The sequence below is a fragment of the Corvus cornix genome, chromosome 15 (assembly GCF_000738735.6).
Source record: "Corvus cornix cornix isolate S_Up_H32 chromosome 15, ASM73873v5, whole genome shotgun sequence".
In the NCBI taxonomy this organism is placed as follows: domain Eukaryota; kingdom Metazoa; phylum Chordata; class Aves; order Passeriformes; family Corvidae; genus Corvus; species Corvus cornix.
The window spans coordinates 9248665-9268692 of record NC_046345.1 but is presented as its reverse complement, the minus strand read 5'-3'; the positions used below and the strand labels follow the sequence as shown (position 1 = coordinate 9268692).

The 20028-nt window shown below is 40.9% G+C and overlaps 1 protein-coding gene across 1 annotated transcript; it reads left to right on the top strand.

Annotated features, from left to right (window-relative positions):
- Window positions 1-1740: 1740 nt before the first annotated feature.
- Window positions 1741-19577, top strand: CRKL (CRK like proto-oncogene, adaptor protein). The gene is made up of 3 exons (XM_010398133.3): window positions 1741-2560; window positions 5725-6187; window positions 14795-19577. Exons 1-3 carry the CDS (start codon window positions 2247-2249, stop codon window positions 14927-14929), a joined length of 912 nt encoding a protein of 303 aa, XP_010396435.1. The 5' UTR covers window positions 1741-2246; the 3' UTR covers window positions 14930-19577.
- The last annotated feature ends 451 nt before the right edge of the window (window positions 19578-20028 follow it).

Here is a 20028-nt window from a genome sequence, read left to right as displayed (position 1 = left end):
AGCCAGATCTGTTCAAATGACACAAGAAAACATCATAACCTTCATATTCTATTGTAGCCTGTCTACAGGTGTTTAAAACTGACTCTTCCTAGCAGATACAAGCACTTAAACCAGTAGGAATGGATCAAAGGTATAGCCACTAAATAAGCTCTCCTAGTAATGGATGAAATTTTTTTTGCAGAGATGTGAATTTTCAGATGTAATTACTCATCTCTAGGTCACTGTTTTGCCAGTGTTGCTGTACATGACTAACAGCTGTTGTTTTCCACCCAGGAGATGGCTGTATGTCAACGGCTGGTAAAATGATACCTGTACATGGATTCAGGGGCTGCTTTAAGATCCTTTCGTCTTAATGATGAGACTTTTCCGGGATGGTTTTGTCTAAAACATGACACTGGAGGAGTCTTCCATTTTAGATGATTTGAACTCTGCTAAATGTCTGCAGAGACACAGCCCATATGTTCCAATCCAGACACCTCAGTTGGCACTGGTTGCCAATGTACGAAGAGGAACAAAGAGGAAAAAAATGACTGTGTAATGACTGAGCTTTTGGAAAAGGCAGAGCATGAAACAAAGACGGCAAAGCTGGAATAACACTGTACAACAGTCCAGTTAAGCACTTCAAGACAGACATCTTAAATCTATTTCTCCATTTGAACTGGCTTGCTTTTTATTTTTTTCTTTCAAGTGCTGCTTCATTTCACATTGCCAGCCCTGAAGCAAAATAAAAACCAAAATCAAAAGCACAAATTAAACAAAGTCACAAGACTGAGCTAAAATCACACCATTTGCAGAGGTTTCTAGCACGTCCGGGGAACCAGTGCAGTTATTTTGTCGCGCCCCTGCCCACTGCAGCTGGACAGGCCGAATGCTACTGCTGGCCCCCGGGACGTGACTCAGAGCCCGGTGCCTGTCTGGGCTCACGGCGCCAACCTCCCTCTCAAATTCAAACAGCTCATCCGCACCATGTGCCAAGCGCTGCCCCCGAGCCCTGCTGAGTCCTTTCCGGGGTTTCCTTCCTCTTCAGCGGCTGCGACACCATCTTCCCTCCCGCCTGAGCCAGACAGGGCTTTGACCCCGTTATCTGGGAACAAGGCTATGAAGAGGCAGGAAACGGCCCCTTAGAGCACGTAGGAAGTTATCTCGAGATCAGAGATGATTATCACAGCGGGCCGTTTTGTTCCTTAAAAGAAAATTAATTAACCAGTAAAAAACAGCAAAACCTCAGGGGAGGTGGTGTCTGTCTGCAAACCGCCTGGGGTCAGGGTTCTGGCACCACTCAGATCCAGGAGCAGTGAGAGAGCGGCCCGAGGCAGCCCCGGGGCACCGGGGGGAAAGCTTGGGGCTGGGCCGCACCGAGGAGGGCGGACGTGCAGAGAGGGATGTGGAGAAGATGGAGGGACCCCCTCAGATACCTTAAGGCCAAGGGCTGGGGAGTTTTAGGGAGGTGACCCGCGTCAAAGCGCGCCTGCAGCAGCGAAGGAGCCCTGCGCTGTGAGGGGATGCGGCAGGCGCGGGGCCACCCCCCCCTCACTCACCGCACCGACCGGGGGTGCGTCGGGGACGGCTTGAGTGACTCGGGGAGAATGGGGAAGGGGCAGCTCTCCCGCTCCCTTGGACGCCAGAACCGAGCACCGGAACAGCGGGGCACAAGCCCCTAGCCCGGCCCCTGAGGCGGGCGCGGCCCCGCTGCCGCCGCCATGGCGCGTGCGCGGGGCGGTGTCTCGGAGCGTTTGCGCGGCCCGGCACAGCCGCCATTTTGGTGCTCGGCTCTTGAGGGGAGGAACCCGCGGGAGGACGCGGCGCCCGGCGCTTCTGCCTCCCCCGTCCCGCCCCGAGCCGGCTCCTCTCGCCGCGTTCACGGGCCGCTTGTCCGTGTCAGCCGCCGCTGCTCTTCGTCACCCGCCTGGCCGGGCCCGCCGCAGGCCTGAGAGAGGCGGGAAGGATGCCCTGCACACCCCGCCGCTGAGGGAGACTGGGGCCCTGCGCGCCGCGTCTGGCCAGCCCCACCCCAGCCGCTCCTCGGCCCTTCGCCTCCAGCGGCACGGAGCTTCCTTCTCCCTTATCCCGCTGTCCCTGGGTTTCCTTTCTCCTGGACTGGGCACGAGCCGCTTCCCCCTCGCCCCCAGCCCGCTCCGCCTCCCAGGCCTCTCTGCCCAGGCCTCCCCCGGGTCTCTTCCTCCGCCTGGGCCTTCGGGCTCCTCACCTTCCTTCCTCCCTTTCCTTCCCCTTCCCCTCCCGGAGCCATGTCCTCCGCCGCTCGTTTCGATTCGTCGGACCGCTCCAGCTGGTACGTGGGCCCGGTGTCCCGGGCGGAGGCGCAGACGCGACTACAAGGGCAGCGGCACGGCATGTTTCTGGTGCGGGACTCGTCCACCTGCCCGGGGGACTACGTCCTCTCGGTGTCTGAGAACTCCCGCGTTTCCCACTACATCATCAACTCCCTGCCCAACCGCCGCTTTAAGATCGGCGATCAGGAGTTCGAGCACCTGCCCGCCCTGCTGGAGTTCTACAAGATCCACTACCTGGACACCACCACCCTCATCGAGCCCGCGCCCAGGTGAGTGCCCCCCGCCCCCACCACACCCACCGCCACCTTTGCTCCGGGTGGCGCGAGGAGGTGAGACCTGTAAAGGTGTCATAGTGCAGCCGAGTAGCTCCGGGAGCCTGGCACTGGATGTAGATGCTATGAATAAATGCTGAGGAAACATTCGTTTCTAACACTGGGCCTTCTTAACGTTCTGGATCTCGCTGACAATTAAAGTGTTGCTCTTTCAGTCAAATTATCCACGGTCCCTATGCTGACCTTGTGTGTAAAGGTACCATGTACCTCTACCATGGGCTATAATTGCCTTGAAAGAGGGTGTGGTCGTAACAAAGCATGTCACCCTTTTTGTGTTACCCTTTTCTTCTAGTATTGTCTCTCCATTCCAAGGATGGTTGAGAAAGTGGTTCACCAGTCGTTTTCGTGATTGAAGTACAGCCTGTGAGCTTAGTTTGCTGTCTACCGCTGCACCCACACTGATTACAATAGAACTGGCTTTTGTGTGATTAGACTGCTTCACCCTGTTAAGTCAGCATTAATACATTCTAGGGCAGCATTTCCCAAACCTCTAGAGTGGCATTTCTCCGCCAAAAAAATGTGAAACACTTATTTCTTGCAGTTTGGTTATGGCACTGTTCATCTATATCTGCATATACCATACACTTCACTGAGAAATGCTGTTCTGGGAGGATGGGACAATGTGACTTGGCTATGAGCTAGTTCTTTGTCCTGGTCCCTGCATGGGACATACCTGCAACATGCATCAGTAAACTGCTTATCAAGAATCATAGAACATATTCCTTACTTTTAATTAATAAAGCCTTTCTCAGTATCTTTTTTCAAGGCTTTTGGGCTTTCTGGATAGAACGAAATGAAATAAGAGAAAAGTAGTGACATACTAAAACGCAGAATTTAGAGGTGAATCTGAATTTTTTTTTTTAATATCTTACTATGTTTTGCAGATTAGCAAGTTCTTAGGAGGAAAGAATAACTTTGAGGTTTATAATCACAATTGAACCCTGGCATAGACCAGTACTTAATGATAGTCAGTCACTTGTCAGAGGTTGACAATAGCTTGTCAAGTTGAAAAACTCAAGTGTTCAAAAGTCTTTCTGAAAAGCTGTCAAGTGATGGGCAGGATGTGACAGAAAGCTCAAGCTTCAGGAACTCTTCAAGCTGCTGGCAGCCTTTTGGGTAGTGATTGTGACTAGAGAGATGGGTAGGTGAAAAAAAAATAGTTTTCACCATTGCAGGAATGCTTAAATGGAGCTGCCCAGTGTTATGTCCATGCTTAAACTTGTGGAGAGTTGGGAAGAAAAAAAAGTCTTACGCTGAAGCAATCTTCATGCTTATCTCTGTTCTCCAGCGTGGATACTCTTGAACCTTTCTGGATGCAAAAACTTGTTCTTAATCATTTATGGCCATGACTGACTTGGCTTTCTCAAAACACTTGAGAACTTAGAGCTGACTGCACTTGCTCACTTGGTATTTGTTGGGAGTCCTGTGTGAAATGTTCTGTGAACATCTTAGTACCACCTTATTTCCAAGGTTTTGGTTGCTTATTGTTCTCAGCACAGAGACAGATGGGATGTAACCTGCTGTGAATTGACAGGCTTTTTTATAGAGCTACAAATGGGATTGACTACGTGGTTTTTCTTAGCATGATTTTTGTTAAAACTCTTAGAAAAATCAATTATGCAGTTGATGGTGTGAAATTCTGTGCGAAGGAGACTTCCTGCTGCAAGAGGGATGAAAGGTAGCATTTCCAGATTTTTGGTTTTTTAAATTTTTAGTTAATGGACTAGATTTAGAATAGGGGTGGCCACGTATGTGCTTCAGAACTGTTTGCTAATTCTTGTTTCTCTGGCATTTTCCTGGGCACATTGCTCTCAGATGCTTGTGCTTTTGAAAGCTGTTCATTCTTTTAATTTCATAAAGTACAGTGTGAAAGGTGGTTTCTATATAGAGTCCTAAAGTACTTCTAGATCTTGGAGATGACATCTGAAACTTTTAAAACAGTTGTAAATGGACCATTTTAAACTTTGTTTGTTTTGTGTTTCTAGTAGGGAGCTCTGACCATCCTCATTGATGTTCCTGAGTTCTTGCTTATGCAGAGCAGTTGCTCCCTGAAGGGTTCACTCTCTGCCCCTGCTTTGGCTGCAGCGAGGTGTCTGAAAGATGGAATACCTTTCTGTTCAGGGCTTCTGGCATGTCTTGCAGAAATCACAGGGATTTGACTTCCATCATATTTTGCAAGTAGCAAAAGAGAATCGAAGTAGACTAATGACAGGCATTCTTACCATCATAGTTTATATAATAAGTATCTGCTGTGGCCTATATCCATTAAGGTTTTTTGACAGCTGCTTTGAATAAAATGTATAACATTTATGATGAAAATAGATTGCAGTGAAAGCATTCTCATTTGATGCACAATCTTACATATTATTACAGACAACAAAGTGACTGTATTTGACAAGTGATGGACTTAGTAATAAAAAATTATTAAAATAAAGAGAATATGGTTAATAGGCAAAGGAATATTTCTAGAAGGCTAGCTTTTTTTTTTTTCTTAGTCCCTTCTTATCAGTGGATGCAAGTAATTCATACTGTCTTTATGAAGCTGTCATACCATCTTAATTTTGTTCCCTTTTTCCTCTATGGTACCTCAAGTCTAGCATTTAGTTACTGAATTCTTTAGAAGTGGATGCTGAAGTTAAAAACAAAATAAAATTATTTGGGTGACTTTGGAGGTGGTGGGCTCTTGGAGAGATTCACAGCTACATTTTTATATATTACCCTTCCGCTTCAGTCACCCAAATAGTCTTAATTTGTTTTTTTGTATCATTACTCTCATAACTTAAGCTATAGAATTAATTTGAGTCTAAGATCTTCACAACAACCCAGAACAGGTAGATGAAGATTTTGCATTATTTCTCCCAGTTTTCTGCATCCCATGATAAATTATTTTGGATTTCTGGGAAAGCTACTTCGGGTATTTAAGTAATTATTTGAGAGTGTGAGTTACTTACGAAATGCCTCACAGTGCTACCAAGCCAATACTTTTGTCACAAATCGAAGTAAGTCATTCTTCTCTAATTGATGTTCCTACTGCAAACCTGGTACTTAGCTTTGTTACTGGAAATAGAAACCAATAGCTATTACTTTTACCAAATCTTCAGGTATCCAAGTCCACCAATGGGATCTGGATCTGCCCCTGCCATGTCCACTGCAGAAGAAAATGTGGAGTGTGTTCGGACTCTCTATGACTTTCCTGGTAACGATGCCGAGGATCTTCCATTTAAAAAGGGCGAGATACTGGTAATTGTAGAGAAGCCAGAAGAACAGTGGTGGAGTGCCAGAAACAAGGATGGTCGGATTGGGATGATTCCTGTTCCTTATGTAGAAAAGCTAGTCAGATCTTCTCTTGGGAAGCATGGAAACAGGAATTCCAACAGTTACGGTATTCCAGAACCTGCCCATGCTTATGCTCAGCCTCAAACCGCAGCTCCCCTTCCCTCAGTATCCAGTACACCTGGAGCAGTGATCAATCCTCTGCCATCCACACAGAATGGACCAGTCTATGCCAAAGCTATCCAAAAGAGAGTACCCTGTGCTTATGACAAGACTGCGCTGGCATTAGAGGTAAGTTTTTCCTCCAGTCTCAAGAGTTTTCAATTGCCTTGTGGAAGAAGAAACTAAAAATTGTTATAGTGAAGTTAGTGTGGATGACTTCATGTGGAGTCTGCTTATTTATGTCAAGGGACTGAGAAGTTAGGTTACATTCTGAAGAAACATCCACAGGAATTGCTTCATCTGTACCACTTCCTTTGAGAAAAGTGACCTAGTAAGTAACTTTAGGACCTGTACTCTCCCTCCCTTCTTGCTTTTTCAACTGTGCAAATGTTACAAGGATAGCAGTGTACACATGCTGCTGTGTAATAAGTGCTAGTGAGAGGATGGCTTTGCTTCTCCACCTAATCTTGGGGAAGGAAAGAGGTGTTTCATTAATCACTGCTGTGTTCCAGGCTAAGAACTGACAGTAGCATCCTCCAGAGAAAGGTAAAGATTGCTGGCTGATACACTTAGTGTTTCTGATCTGCAGCTGTGAGATGCACTTGAAGATCTTGTGCTGAGAGGTGAAATCTGAGCAGAATATATTGGAAATACTCTAGTCCCTTTTACTTTGGTTTTCAAAAGTGGAATTTGAGAAACTTAAGACCTAAACTGGGGGTGAGGAGGTTAGCTGAAGGAGTATAGTGTAACCTCCAAAAGTGCTGGAAGTTCCTGTGCTTGGCAATGTTTTTTTTGGTTTTTTTTTTTAAATTAGAGATATCTTGTAAAACTTTAGGGCGTTATTCTGTAAATAGTAAAGAATTTATGTTATAGTTCTAGTTTAACAGGAGTAAATGATTGATTGGAAGAAGTTTTTCAAAGCTATATCCAGAAGACTAAGATTGTTACTTTTGCATTTAGATGATACTGAAGGCTAGTTAACCTGTAATTCAAAAATGTCTCACCTGGAAAAAGTGAAATTTGAATGTGCTGCAATACTTCCAGGAACAAATGCAAGCAAACAAGCATAGGAAACAACATTTTAGCAAGTAAAATAATAATGGTTTTAAAAACACTTTTGAACTTTTCCTGTTGTTTTTGCTCAGTTACTTTGCAAGTCAAAGCTGATATTTTTGACTGCAGTTTGGAAGGTTATATTCGTGACTTCCAATTATTCATAGTGCTCACCCTAATTGTTTTACTCCTGCATTTGTAAGACTTCTACAGGTGGTTATTCTTATGGGTTTAACGGTTGAATATGAATCACTGGAATTTCTTTGTCTTGTGAAATCTAGCAGCTTGTTATTTGTGAACAGTGTGTGAAAATTATCACAGAACAAAGTGTAAATTCACTGCCAACTGCACTGTACAGAAGATTCCTGCCAAAACTACTCATGCTTCTGAAAGCAAAGCAAGGCAAGCGATTGATTTTGTTACGTTATCAATGTGTCATGGAATTACTTCAGGGAACTTGAATTGCTGCAGGGTAGCAGAACCACTTGGAAGGCTGGCCCTTACAAGTAGACTTTTCTGACTTGCCCTTTAAATGACCTAGTTAACCCCATCAGTATAACTACTCTAGGATACCAGTAGGGTTAATTCTCTGGCCAACAAATAGGTTTGACTTGGTTTGAACCTTCAAATTACTGAAGTTTTGTTTGATTGTCTAATCATTTACTGCCTCATGGTTTTGTGTCTCTCAACACTGGCATATTTTGTCTTCCCATGCAGTCTGTTTTCTTTGCAAGTGTACCTCATCCACACTGTGGCTTTTCAAGAGGCTTCAGAAGCAGAATTCTGGGAACTGCTCTACATTTTCATTGAAATCAGTGGTTACAGCTTCTCCATATCTATCCATGCACAGGGAACTTTACCAGTCTCATTATAGCAGTATTTTTTTGTCACATGGGCTATTCTTAATCATTCAGCTTCTTTTCATGATTTTCCTTTAGTTTGCCAAACACCTGCAGGACCCTGATAAAGTATTTAAAACCAGCCTTGTGAGGGCTCTACACATTGCTAAATAAACTGAACCATTTGAAGCTTCTGTTTTGTAAGGTTATGGGACTGTTTTAGGGAAGAAAGTTAATGGTGTTCTTTCATAAAAATAGTATTTGACAGTTCTCCACCTTAGTATAGGTGTACTCTAAATGGCAGTTCAGCTGTGAGTGTAATTCCATGGTTGCTGATTGTGCAATCTCATTTAAACTGATAAAACAATATGAAAGCAAAATATCTGCTGGCTCTGGCCTTGTGTGGTCAGCACACAGACAGTACTTAAAAGGAAGAGAGTACCATCTGGAGTAAATAAAGCCATTGCATAGTAATCTGCTCAACTTCCTTTTAAGTGGAGCGATGTCATTCTTCTTGGTTCAGCTTGAAAATGGGACAAGCTCTCTGCTTGCAAGTCCAGTGTTTCTGTTGTACACTATTGTTTACAGAAGCTGATAGAATTTTTCTTTAAGGTAAAAATTTATAGCCTGTTAAAGAGAAGTTTGTTTTGTAAGCAAGGGTTTTTTATGTTTTTTTTTAATTTCTTACATGAAAAATGTAAACCAAGTGACTATTCTACAGAAAATCTGAAACAAGATCTGATTGGTTGGATAAAGATCAAGGGTTCAACTTGTGAATTTACAAGTGTGACAATTTAAGAGCAACTACAATTTTATTTCTGTAGGATACTAGTTAATAGGACATTTATTTTTGCTGGGCTAAGTTTATTTAGCATTATATAGAATCACAGAATGGTTTGGGTTGGAAGGGACATTAAAGTTCATTTCATTCCACCCCCCTGCCATGGGCAGGGACACCTTCCACTAGACCAGGCTGCTCCAACCCCCATCCAACATGGCCTTGAACACTTCCAGGAATGGGCAGTTCACAACCTGTCTGGGTAACAACATTGGTATTATTGAAGTTACTAATGTGTAAGTGTTGACTCAATCCTATTGTGTTATATACTCCACTTTTACTGTCTAAAATAAAAAATTAGATTATAACCTGCTTTTGGGCTAAAATGGTAGTTTTAAGTATAGATACTATCTCAAAGCTTTCAGCTAGTGGTACATGTAATTTTGTGCATCTCCCTGCACCAGGGAATAATTAGTAAAGCCTACAATAAATTACATGTATTTCTAAAATATACTTATGCTCTTGTCTGTTGAGTTACTTTGCCTGTTCAGATTTAATGTTTTTAATGAAATGATTGAAGTCTGTAGTTTCTCACTACACCTAACCTAGTTACTAATATGTGTAGAATTTTATGGATACTGTATTAAAAAAACCCAAACCACTAAACAATCAAACTACAAAATAAAAATTAAAACCACCAAACCCAACCCCTAACTGAAAAAAGCTCAACAGCCCACAACCCAGATCTGTTTCTTTACTTGTGTACTTTCAGCCAAGAAGCTATTTCCTTCCTTTCTGGTGCTGCAGAGGAAGGAGTATGAAGGACAGAGTTAACAGTGTCCTGTGCTTATTGGGACTAGAACTCTGCACCACAGGGTCATGCATTGCTATTCTTCAGTCCTGCTAATTACTGTGGGAAATCTAGGAGGTCAATCCTGCATTCAAAGGACTTACAGGATAGCACTTTATGAAGGTGATGCATTTTATAAGAGTAAAGATTCTGTGGCACTGTTACTGTGATACAGAGCAGCAAAGTCTACCTGAAAGTTTCTCAGCCTTTAAAAACTTGTAGTAATTCTATAGCCAGTCTGTTAGCAATAGTATGCTAATGAACCCTTGTTTCAAACTGACAAGCTCTAACGAGGACATGAGCAACAAATTCCATATTCACTTATAAAATGGAATTAAATAGGATAAGGAACCAGAAAATGGGAAACCAGCAGCAGCCACCAGATTTATACCTGTTGTGTTTAAAAAATTATTCTTAAATATGTTACCAATGCTCTAATCAGTGTCATAGTCAATTTTGAAGGCAGTAGCGGTTCTAGAATTCGTCTCCAGACTTGACAGTGTTATGGAATCAAAGATTCATTTTTTCTTTTTAAACAAGAGTTGCACTATATTTTTAAAAGTTTTTGTACTAGTGATGGCTTTTTATAGATTCGTGCCAGCATTATAATGTTAAGTAGTTTATCTTTTTGTGATGTAGCAATCATACACATGTATGTTTGTTAGTACAGAGTTAACCTGTCACTGAAATGTTTTGGTGAAATAAATATCCATCCACCATAATTATATAACTGACTTACAGTATTTCTCTTGAGCTTGTTACAATTAGGTTACAGTTAACTTTTTCCCTCTTCAAAGGAAAGTTGAGACAAGTAGGCCAAAATGTGCTAGCAGTAGAACTTTCTTAATTAGGAAATTAGGCTACTTCTTTCAGTAGACAACAAGCATTGTGTTTTTCTTAAGCCAAGGAAACTTAGCCTTGCTGTCTTAAACATTAAAATGCATCTAACCCACAAAGTCTGGATTTTAAGCAATGTATTGGTCCTATATTTGTGTAGTGTGAATTGTTGATCAGGGAGCTTTAGTTGCTCTAACTGTGAATTGAAAGTGAACTCTCCAAATTCTGTACAATCATGACACTGGCTTAATCTGAAGGAGACAGGCTTCCACCGTGTAAGGAAAAGCAGCACTTTTTTTGATGCTGTAACCCCTACTCTGACAATTTTCCTGGCTCTTGGTGAACTGCAAAGTTCCTTTGTTTTAATGTGTTCCTAGGCAAGGCCAGATTAATTTGATCTAGGACTTCCACATGTCTATGTTGCCCTTCTACCTCCTTTCATGTCTCAAGAATGGATGAAGCTTTTCCTCTGAACTGTTTGATTCTCTGGTTTGTGCATCAACGGTGTTCTGGCCCAGAACATCAGAAATGAAGGGTAATTAAGCTATGCTTTCAGCCTGGTAGTTTCTTGGATCTTCCAATACATAAAGCACCAGCTCCTTCAGCGTCCTTTTGTCCTGTTTGCAGAGTGGCTGAACTCTGCCTCTTCTGTGTAGCTCTTCATCTTGGGGACAATGGGATATCAGGTATTTTCTCAGTGTTGGACCTTGTCTGTTCTTCTCCAGACAGGCAGCTGGTCTGAACAATTGTTTTGGTATTAATGTTAGTGTTACCAAAGAAGGTGAGCTGTGACGCTAATTAGGATAATGACTGAGATTCAACACCCTGTAGATTCCAGAGAGCAATGTTTTCCATAGCACTGACCCAGTGGGCTAAAATGATTTACAATTTTAATGCATTTTTATCTCCTTAAACTTATATTACAGAACTTTATCAACCATAGAACTATTAACATACAGTTATTGGAATATCTGTAAAACTCATTGAATTGGTTGACTAAAATGGCTTGCAGGAAACGTTTTGCAGAGTATGAATCAGCTTCAAATGGAAGTCAGGTATGAAAGACTCTAGTGAATGAAGTAACCTTTCTGACTGGCATGTTCCACAGCTTGTGTTTCCCCAGGGCTTTGAATTCATGCTCTAACAAGGACATAATGAAAGATGCTATCTAAAATACATTTTTATTTTTATCATTTGGGTGTAACCAAATGGCTGCATTTCAGAAGTATTACTCATTTCAGTAGTGATACTTCATTCCAGTGATGCTGGTGTGCTTCGCAACTGAATTAATTAACTTATCTGAGAGATGCTAAGTGCTATCCTGATTTATAGATAAGGGCCATTAGCTGTCCAGAGTCATACAGGAAGTTTGTGGCAGAGATGAGAATAGAACCAGGTCTCCTGACTCTGTCCTGTGCTTAATCATAAGACAATCCTTCTGACTGGCTTAAAACATTCTCTGAAAAAGAGTGTGTTAAATAATTTTAGTGGGAGATTGCACCTCAGCTGACCATGTTACAGATGCTTTAAAAGGCATTTACCAAATAATGCTTTTACTTACTACTTGGGGGAAAAATACATAGAGGGACTAGTTGACCAGATTTTTCTAGACATTTTTGAAATTAAGATCTTTAAGATAAGATCCATGAGTTACTCTATCATGAAATCAAGGTTCCTGTGCCAAAAATCTTATTTCAACATGCTGTTTCATTTAGTCTTCTCAGAGAAACTACATTTTAAAAATTATATAGCACAAGAGGATGTTCAGCAGTTTTCATTTACAAAAAAGCCTTCTCAAAAATAGTAGAAAGTTACTGCAAAGTAATTTACTATTCCAGTGGTTCTCGGCATAAGGGAGTATGTGTGGAGTAGCTTTTGCCAGCCAGCTCTCTTTAGTGGCAGATGCTGGTGTGCAGCAGCTTTGCCCACCCAGCAGCATAAAAGGCATTTTACATCATTAATCTACAGGGCAGTTTGTTGCAATGCAATAAGAGACATATTGTAAATATTTTTTTCACTCAGCTGAAGCAAGACTTCCAAACCTATTCACATTGTGAAATCTTTTAGAGCCAAGTTAAAGAACATCTGTTCCAGAGCTTCAAAATGATAACGGATTGATCTCTACAGCATATGAACAGAATTACATTGTGAGACTCTCAGAAAATGCAGGTCTATGTTTTTGATTAAAAAGATTATTTTTAAGATTAAAGGGTTTGAGAATGGGTTTGGTGTATGGTGTCGTAGAAATGCAACTCCTTATTAGCTTTAAACTGTTGTGATGTTGGCTGCACCTTCTTCACTTTGGGTCTAGAACTTGGAACTTAGATCTGCCTTCAAGGGTTATTTAAATATAGCAATGTAACGCTGAGTATTTATAGATGTTATCAGCCTTTTCCTAAGGAGACATTTGCTAGGTTCCTATTTTAGGTCATCTTGTTACTATTTAAAGCTTTCTTGAGTGAGAAGTCTGACAAATTGTGCTTTTTAGCAAATACACAATTAAAGCATGCTGCAGCAGGCCCTGGAGAGATGAAGAGCAGTCGGGTGAATTCAGTGTACATGCAGTGTATCATGGCAGTGTTTAACTGCTTAATTCTGTGTGCTGGCTTTGTGTTTGAGTTTAGGAACAGCATTAAAAAAAAAAGAAAAAAGTAATATGGTCTCAGTTATATCCTAAGAACTTATGGGAGTTCAGAGGGTTTTCTCCTCTCTCAAAAGCACAAGATTACAATTGTTCCAGTGTGACAGTTTCAAATATGGGGGGCAGACAGGACACAGACAACCAAAGTAGTGGAGAAAAAGTAGGGAAGGCAGAGCAACACACTTTGCTTAAATGTTTAATTCTATTCTGATACGCAACATAAGGCTTAAACCTCTAAGAATAGTTTCAAAGTTCAACAAATTTTATTTTAAGAGACATAACATTGAGTGACTGACTGCCAAGGACCTTATTATAGTATCTTAAATTTCACCTAAGGGTTCTTGCTTCTGACTGATCTTTAAAAGTATCTATTACAGTACTGGTGACTGGTTTAAATGGGCTTCAGATTATCTAGTGACATGCACATCATTTTGTAAACTCAGGGTTTTTTCTTTAACATAAAATATACAGGTCTCACCTGAGAAGTTTAAGGATGTTGGCCAAGGGCCTATCTGCATCTGGTCTGAATTTTAATACTATTTAGATAATGTAGACAAATTGCTTTACATACTGTATCAATGTCTATTTTTTCTTTAAGATTTAAGCTAGTTTCCTTTGTATTTCACAGTAGTTGTTTGGTAACTGAGACAACTGCAAAGAGCTTGGACCTAGTTTGGGAAAGAAACTTACGAACTGTTGGTCATTGGTCATAGGCTGGTTCTACTTTTTGTGAAATTAGTTCTTAGCTGCTAATGTCACTTTTTAAATATTTACGGTAGTTAACACATAGAGTCAAATAAGTAAACAGGAAGGGAGGGGGAAAGTTAGAGAGCTGCTGTAACAGACCGTGTGTTCAGCTCTCCATAAGCACTTCAGGGATAATGAGTATTTAGCTTGTCTTAAATGTTTCTTGTCAGTTTGGATATTTTGCTTTGTGAATTGTCCTAATCCAGATTAAATACAGGTGTTGAACAATAAGAGTATAATTTATCATCATTTGGGCTGTTGTTTCTTGCTTGATCATAGTTTAGACTTTTCTCGTTTTTCACTGCCAGACAGGGAGAGACAGAGTTATGGTAGGAAAGGCCTGACATGTCATCATTCCTGTTTCAAATGGTTTGACAGGAAGTAGATGTGAAAACCACAAATAAAGCCAGAATCTACATCTACTACTGAAAAAAAAAAAAAGTTTGAGATTGCTTTTCCCCACTTTGGAAGTGTACCGTTGTTTTAGAAATTACAGAAGGTTCTTCTTAGACTGTGATCATCAGAATTAGATCTTCAAGTAATGGTTTGTTTGCCTTAGGAATCTCTCTTTGAAAAACTACATTTCTTTTAAGTCAGCTGCTGCTAAAACCAGTACCAGTACTGTGCTCTTTTGAATGAATGTTGTGACTCATTGCTGATGGTAGCTTTACTGATGTGAATTTATATCTAGGCTAAAGATACTGTTGCATGAAGCTGTAAGCTTACCTAGAAAAAGAGGTGTAGTTCAGTAATCTTTATAAATATATGTGTAATTAAGAGTCTAAGAAAGAGCGCAGACATTATTATGTTTAGCAACAAAGTGTTGGTATTCAGTAAAAGTAGTTTTTCAATTGAACTTTCTCCCAAGAAGAGGGCAAGATTTCTTTCCCTATGATAGGCTTGTATGTGTTGTTCTTCATTTGATTTGTATTTGTATCAGAAGTGAGATTCCCATATGTGATAAGGATTTTTCTTGTTTCTAATTATGCAGGTTGGAGATATTGTGAAGGTTACGAGGATGAATATAAACGGTCAGTGGGAAGGAGAAGTCAACGGTCGAAAAGGGCTCTTCCCTTTCACGCATGTCAAAATATTTGACCCTCAAAACCCAGATGAGAACGAATGACTCCCTCTGCCCAATTTACACTGCTGCTTCATTTTCCTGGCTATCATTAGCATTGTTTGAGGTGGGATGATGACTTAATGGCACATTGCTAGCATTGCCCATTTTCCAGCTTGCTGCAGTTTGACAGTTCTTTTAATATACATTTGGAATACATACAACTGAAGTCACTGCCTGACCTTCAGACCATAGTCGTGTCATCCAGAATTTAGTTTCACTTTTAAAACTGTTGGGCCTTAAGCTGGAGAAGACCGAACCGGAATATAGCAGAGAGGTATGGGAAAAAAACCTTTCCTGTTGAGACTTCCGTGGACTTTCTCTGGTTTGTTTAGTAGGAAGAGCCCTAATCTTAGATCAAACATGCAACTTGTGCATTACTGTCCAACAAAAAGCAACAACAAAAATGCAATTTTAGAACTGAAGAAGATTTAGTTTTAAAATGACCTGTCCTAAGGTAGTACATTTAAAATGATGGTTTCTTTAAAGGACAATAATTGGAGCTTATGTATTCTAAGCAGTTGTATTAGACACTGCTCTTTTCTGTTAACTTTTAAGCTTGTTGTTGACCTTCCTGAAACAGTGTGTGTTAAATGCAAATAACCATTGATTGAACTGCATTTAAGCTGAGGCATTTATTTATAAGGAAACCTAGGAGGCATTGATACTTGTAACTTGGTTTTGACATATTTAATGCATTTCTGTTGATTTTTGCAAGCACTAACTGTAGAAAGTGAGCTTTAAGGGGAAACACTTATGGCCTGGTCTACCTACAGCTCTTCTGCAGTGTTGAAAGTGTAGTTTTACTAGTACAGAAGTGCTTGTCATCAAGCTGTTACTTAGTAGACAGATCAGATTGCCATGGTGAGGAGAGGTAGGAGTGGGACAGAGGAACTTGGTAAATACCGATAAAATCCTCTTATTTAAACATTTAAAGACCTTTTATATCCATTTCTCTGCAGGCTCCCTGCTCTCTCCAAAGTTTCCTAGCATGCCAGCCCCAGCTCATCAAAAGCTCATTTTCAAACACAGTACACCTTTTTTTACCAGGGTGTCTGTGTTGCTGTGCTTCTCTTCCAGAGCTGCTTTCATTCTTCTTTTTTCCCTTTCTTTCTTTTTCCTTGCTTATATCCCAAGTCCTCTGCATGCTGGCATCTTTTTTTTTTTACCCTTCCTAAGGCATTGGCTCTGGTTTAGATAGGACCCAGGTCCCTCCCCCTCCCAGCATCCTCTAGAAAATGGTTAATTGGAGTCAGCTGCCTGGGTTCCCCCATGTGATAAGTTAATGCTCAGGCTGAAGGAGGCCACAAAGGTGTCTGTTATTAGTATAGCTTCTTCCCTCTTTCTGTACCTAAGCTCCCCTGCTGTAATCGTACTCCAGCAGGGAACTCATGGCTGCGCCTGGGTGAGTGCAGTTCATGCCATGCGGGTGCTCAGCCTGAGCCTGGGTGCAGGATATGAAAGCGTAGGTACAGTGGAATCCTGTGCCACCTTCTTCAAATATGTGTTGTAGGTGAACTGGAATGCTCTTTTCAAAATGATGGAACACTGAATTAACAGAATACATGTCTGCAAAGATGCAACTACAAAACCTCCCTTTTCAGACAGCCTGGTTAAGGCAGATGTCCGATGGGGAAGCTGGCAGGAAAACAGCAGCTCCTATTTTCCAGCTTTTGAAGGCTGTTGGTTGTAGCAAAATGAGAAACTTCAAACACTTGCAGAATGTCATCAGATGTTATAAATGTCTAATGATATAAACATTGTCTTAAATTCCAGCATGTTTTCTTGTTGATTTGTGTTGCTTGATCCTAATAAAGTACATTGTTAGTAGTTCATGTGGAAGTGCCATGAGATCCTTAGTTGGAAGGCACTGAAGAACTGCAGAAATGGCATTTGCAAGCAGACACTCAAAATGCCAGGTTTTAAAGAAGTCTCTCCATTCATCTATTAACGTTTTCTATAGTATTGATCAAGTGGCTGACAGTCTAGAAGTTCTTGTAGAGCATTTTACTACCAAATTAACTGTGAAGTTAGAGTAGCATTGACTGAAGTGTTTGGTGCTGTAATTCTTGACAATAGGCATTGACATTTTGTCTTGCAAAGAAAAGCTATGCAGTTCTCTTAATTAAAGAAGGTCATGCTTTTCCTGTGCCCCAACAATACCTGCACGTTTACTACACAGATTGTACTACTGAAAGTCATCTTCTGAATACAAACTGCACTAAACTCAGTCAGCTGCAGAGAAATCTTATTTCAGGCCTGACCTAGTTACAAGCAGCTCTTCAGAAGACTGATTGTAGAATTCTTCCTTTGCGTGGTTAATAAATACTGTGAGATTTGAGATCTTGAACGTAACTTTTAACCTGATTTTTTTTCACTGAAATAAACAACTTGACTCATCCCCTCATTGAATAAGGTGTACGCTTTGAACACAACCATTGTTTTAGGTTTAATTATGTTCCAATACTGCAGAAAAACAGTGTTTTACCTTCAAAACTATGCAAAATTTGTGTGTAGTGGTATCTGATGCAAAGACAAGAATTCTTGAAGTTCTGTGAACCTGTTTTTAGGCCATGAATGAACAGTGTTTCTCCAAGTAGCAGCGGTGTGGTTCAGGTATGTAAAATGTGGTTTCAATGTAGCATACTGACCAGCCTAAGCTGATTGTAACATTGCTTCAAAATGTGTCTTAGCTATTTTACTAAGAGACAAGTATTTTCCTACAAAGACTGCATTGGATCAGTGTGTGTTTCTCTTTGAAGGACTCTGGGTTCTCAGTCGCTTGTCGCTTGCTTACACATGTGCTGTCGTTTTAAGAAACCTCTTAAATGAGTGATAATCTATCTGTGTAAATGTTCTTGGGCGTGTAAGGTAACCTTAATCTGAAGCATGAGAGCCTACAAGTGATGGCTTCAATCTATGCACCATTAAAGTTGTCCTTGCTTTGGAACTAGGAGCTGGTGTAATGACCTGGTGCCACTGTAGTCAACTATCACGAAAGGCTTGGCTTCCTCCTGCTGTGTACATGTGTATATAGACATTGAAGCCTCTGACCAGTCTGGAAGTTTAAATGAAAACTGTTTTAATCAGTGTCCATCACTGGATAAGCGCTAATTTAATTCATGATTGTTTACAAATTGGGAAAGAATAAACAAAAGGGAATATCCTGTTTGGGTTGAGGCTCTGAAGAGCCTGAGCATTATTTTTGTAAAGGGAAAAACAGCATTCTTTGTGCCATTTCATGTGCCTGTAAAGTAATTTTTTATATTGTATTAACATCCTGGGAATGAGTGGGCTGCCTTTGTTTTCTAGTCCAGTTTTCAAGCATTTTCCTCAATACCCATATTTGAAAGTGAGATTTGCCTAAAAGACTGCCTTTTGGGACCAGTGAAAGTGTTCCTGTATAGTTGTCATTTTCTGTTTATTTGTGTTAAAGTGTATTTTGGGACAAGGATACAATTACTGCAGTGGCAAAGGTGGCCTTGTATTTGAGACAGTCTTCACTGTGTAAACTTTTAAACACCATTATGTAATTTAAAGACCATGATCTTCAGGCAATAATATTAAGTGTAAGCTTTTAAAATTTATTTTGGGGATCATAGCTCGTTTTATTTTTTGTGCTATAAGATTAACAGTATTAAATGAATTATATTCTTAGAATATATGGAGTGTCTTTTCTTAAGATTAGTGCCTTTTTAATTTCTTACTCCAATTAATTCATAGAACTGGTCCCAACATCAAGCCACTGTGTTTTTTCCCCAACGCCCTGTTTGTACAGTCTAAATAAAACTTGCCTCAACTTACAGTGTTATTTGTTGTGTTCAGTCTTAAAACCTTGACGGTAACAGCAGAGTGTTTAAGCCCTCACTCTGTCATTACAATGACCTGTTTTGTGGGTGAACAGAGTGTGCCAACTGAAGTTTTCCAGAATCAAAGGAAGAATTAAGCAGGAGAAAATGCTGTTGCCAGGCTGAATGATACTCTCCTGTTCCATCCTCATGCCTCTTCTCAGACAATACTGCTGGGCTCTGGAGGCTCACATGAAAAAGATGCATCTCTGGTTATACAGATTACCACTGTCTCCTCTACCCTGACACCTGACACATCTGTGCTCTTCCACCACTGTATTTATTGTGCTCTTTGGCCAAGGCTTGTAAGGGTCTCTGGAAACCATGACCTTTGTTTACTGTGATGCCCTTGACTGTGCTTGTAAGAATGACTGGTGTATGCAACAGTTTGAATTTTGCTTATTATTGGTTGAGTAACTGAGATGTAACCTGTGCAGGCACTGGAGAGCAGTGACTGGGGCTCTGGCCCCTGCCACGAGGTGCTGGTGTAAAACGTCAGAAACATCTGTTTGGAAGTCAGAACCCGCAGCCTGGTCATCTGCTTTTTTAGTCAATCCAGGTCAATAGTAACTTAACTAAACTTAAGGGTTTTTTTCAGTTAAATCATTAACAAGGTGTTGATACTTGAGATGATCCTGTATGGGAGGAAAACTTACGAACATCAGCCACTCAACTGCTGCAAAGGAGAAGCCTACAAAGCTTGTGTTGGTTCTCTGGACTCTGTAGGTATGGTGACAGCCTTGTGTTTGTCTTCTCTGGAGTACAGATTTCCATGTGATGTTAATAAACATTCATAGCCAACTCTGCATAGTGTCTTATCATCAAATAGTCACATTTGGCAAGTTACGTTTTGGAGAAAACCAGTTGTGTTTTAAAGACACAAGCAAGAATAGGTCAGATACATAGAGCGGGCTTGTTTCAGGCTAAAAGGCAAAACGTCAAAGGTAGTAGCAAGAAGCAAGCAATAACTCAAGGTGGGTTTGCTTTACCTGCATTCAGACTTTCACCAGTGCAAATCTGAAGTAGTTCAGTTACTTCAGTCCAGCAACAGGCAGCACAAGCCTCCATTTTTCAGTGCAAGCTGAGATGAGCTGGGTTCATCAGTTTGTCACTGATTTACTTAAAAGGTTTTATTTCTAAACAAGTGTGATGACAAACACCCTTTTAGACATACCCAGAGGTGTGTCTGTTGGAGCTTACACCAGTAGGAAATACACCTAAATACGTCAAATAAAGTGCAGCCACAGCAGAACACAG

Coding starts and splice junctions, on each gene's coding strand:
- CRKL (XM_010398133.3), top strand. CDS start 2,247: ATGTCCTCCGCCGCTCGTTTCGATTCGTCGGACCGCTCCAGCTGGTAC. Junction 2,561..5,724: donor CTCATCGAGCCCGCGCCCAG/GTGAGTGCCCCC, acceptor CCAAATCTTCAG/GTATCCAAGTCCACCAATGG. Junction 6,188..14,794: donor AGACTGCGCTGGCATTAGAG/GTAAGTTTTTCC, acceptor CTAATTATGCAG/GTTGGAGATATTGTGAAGGT.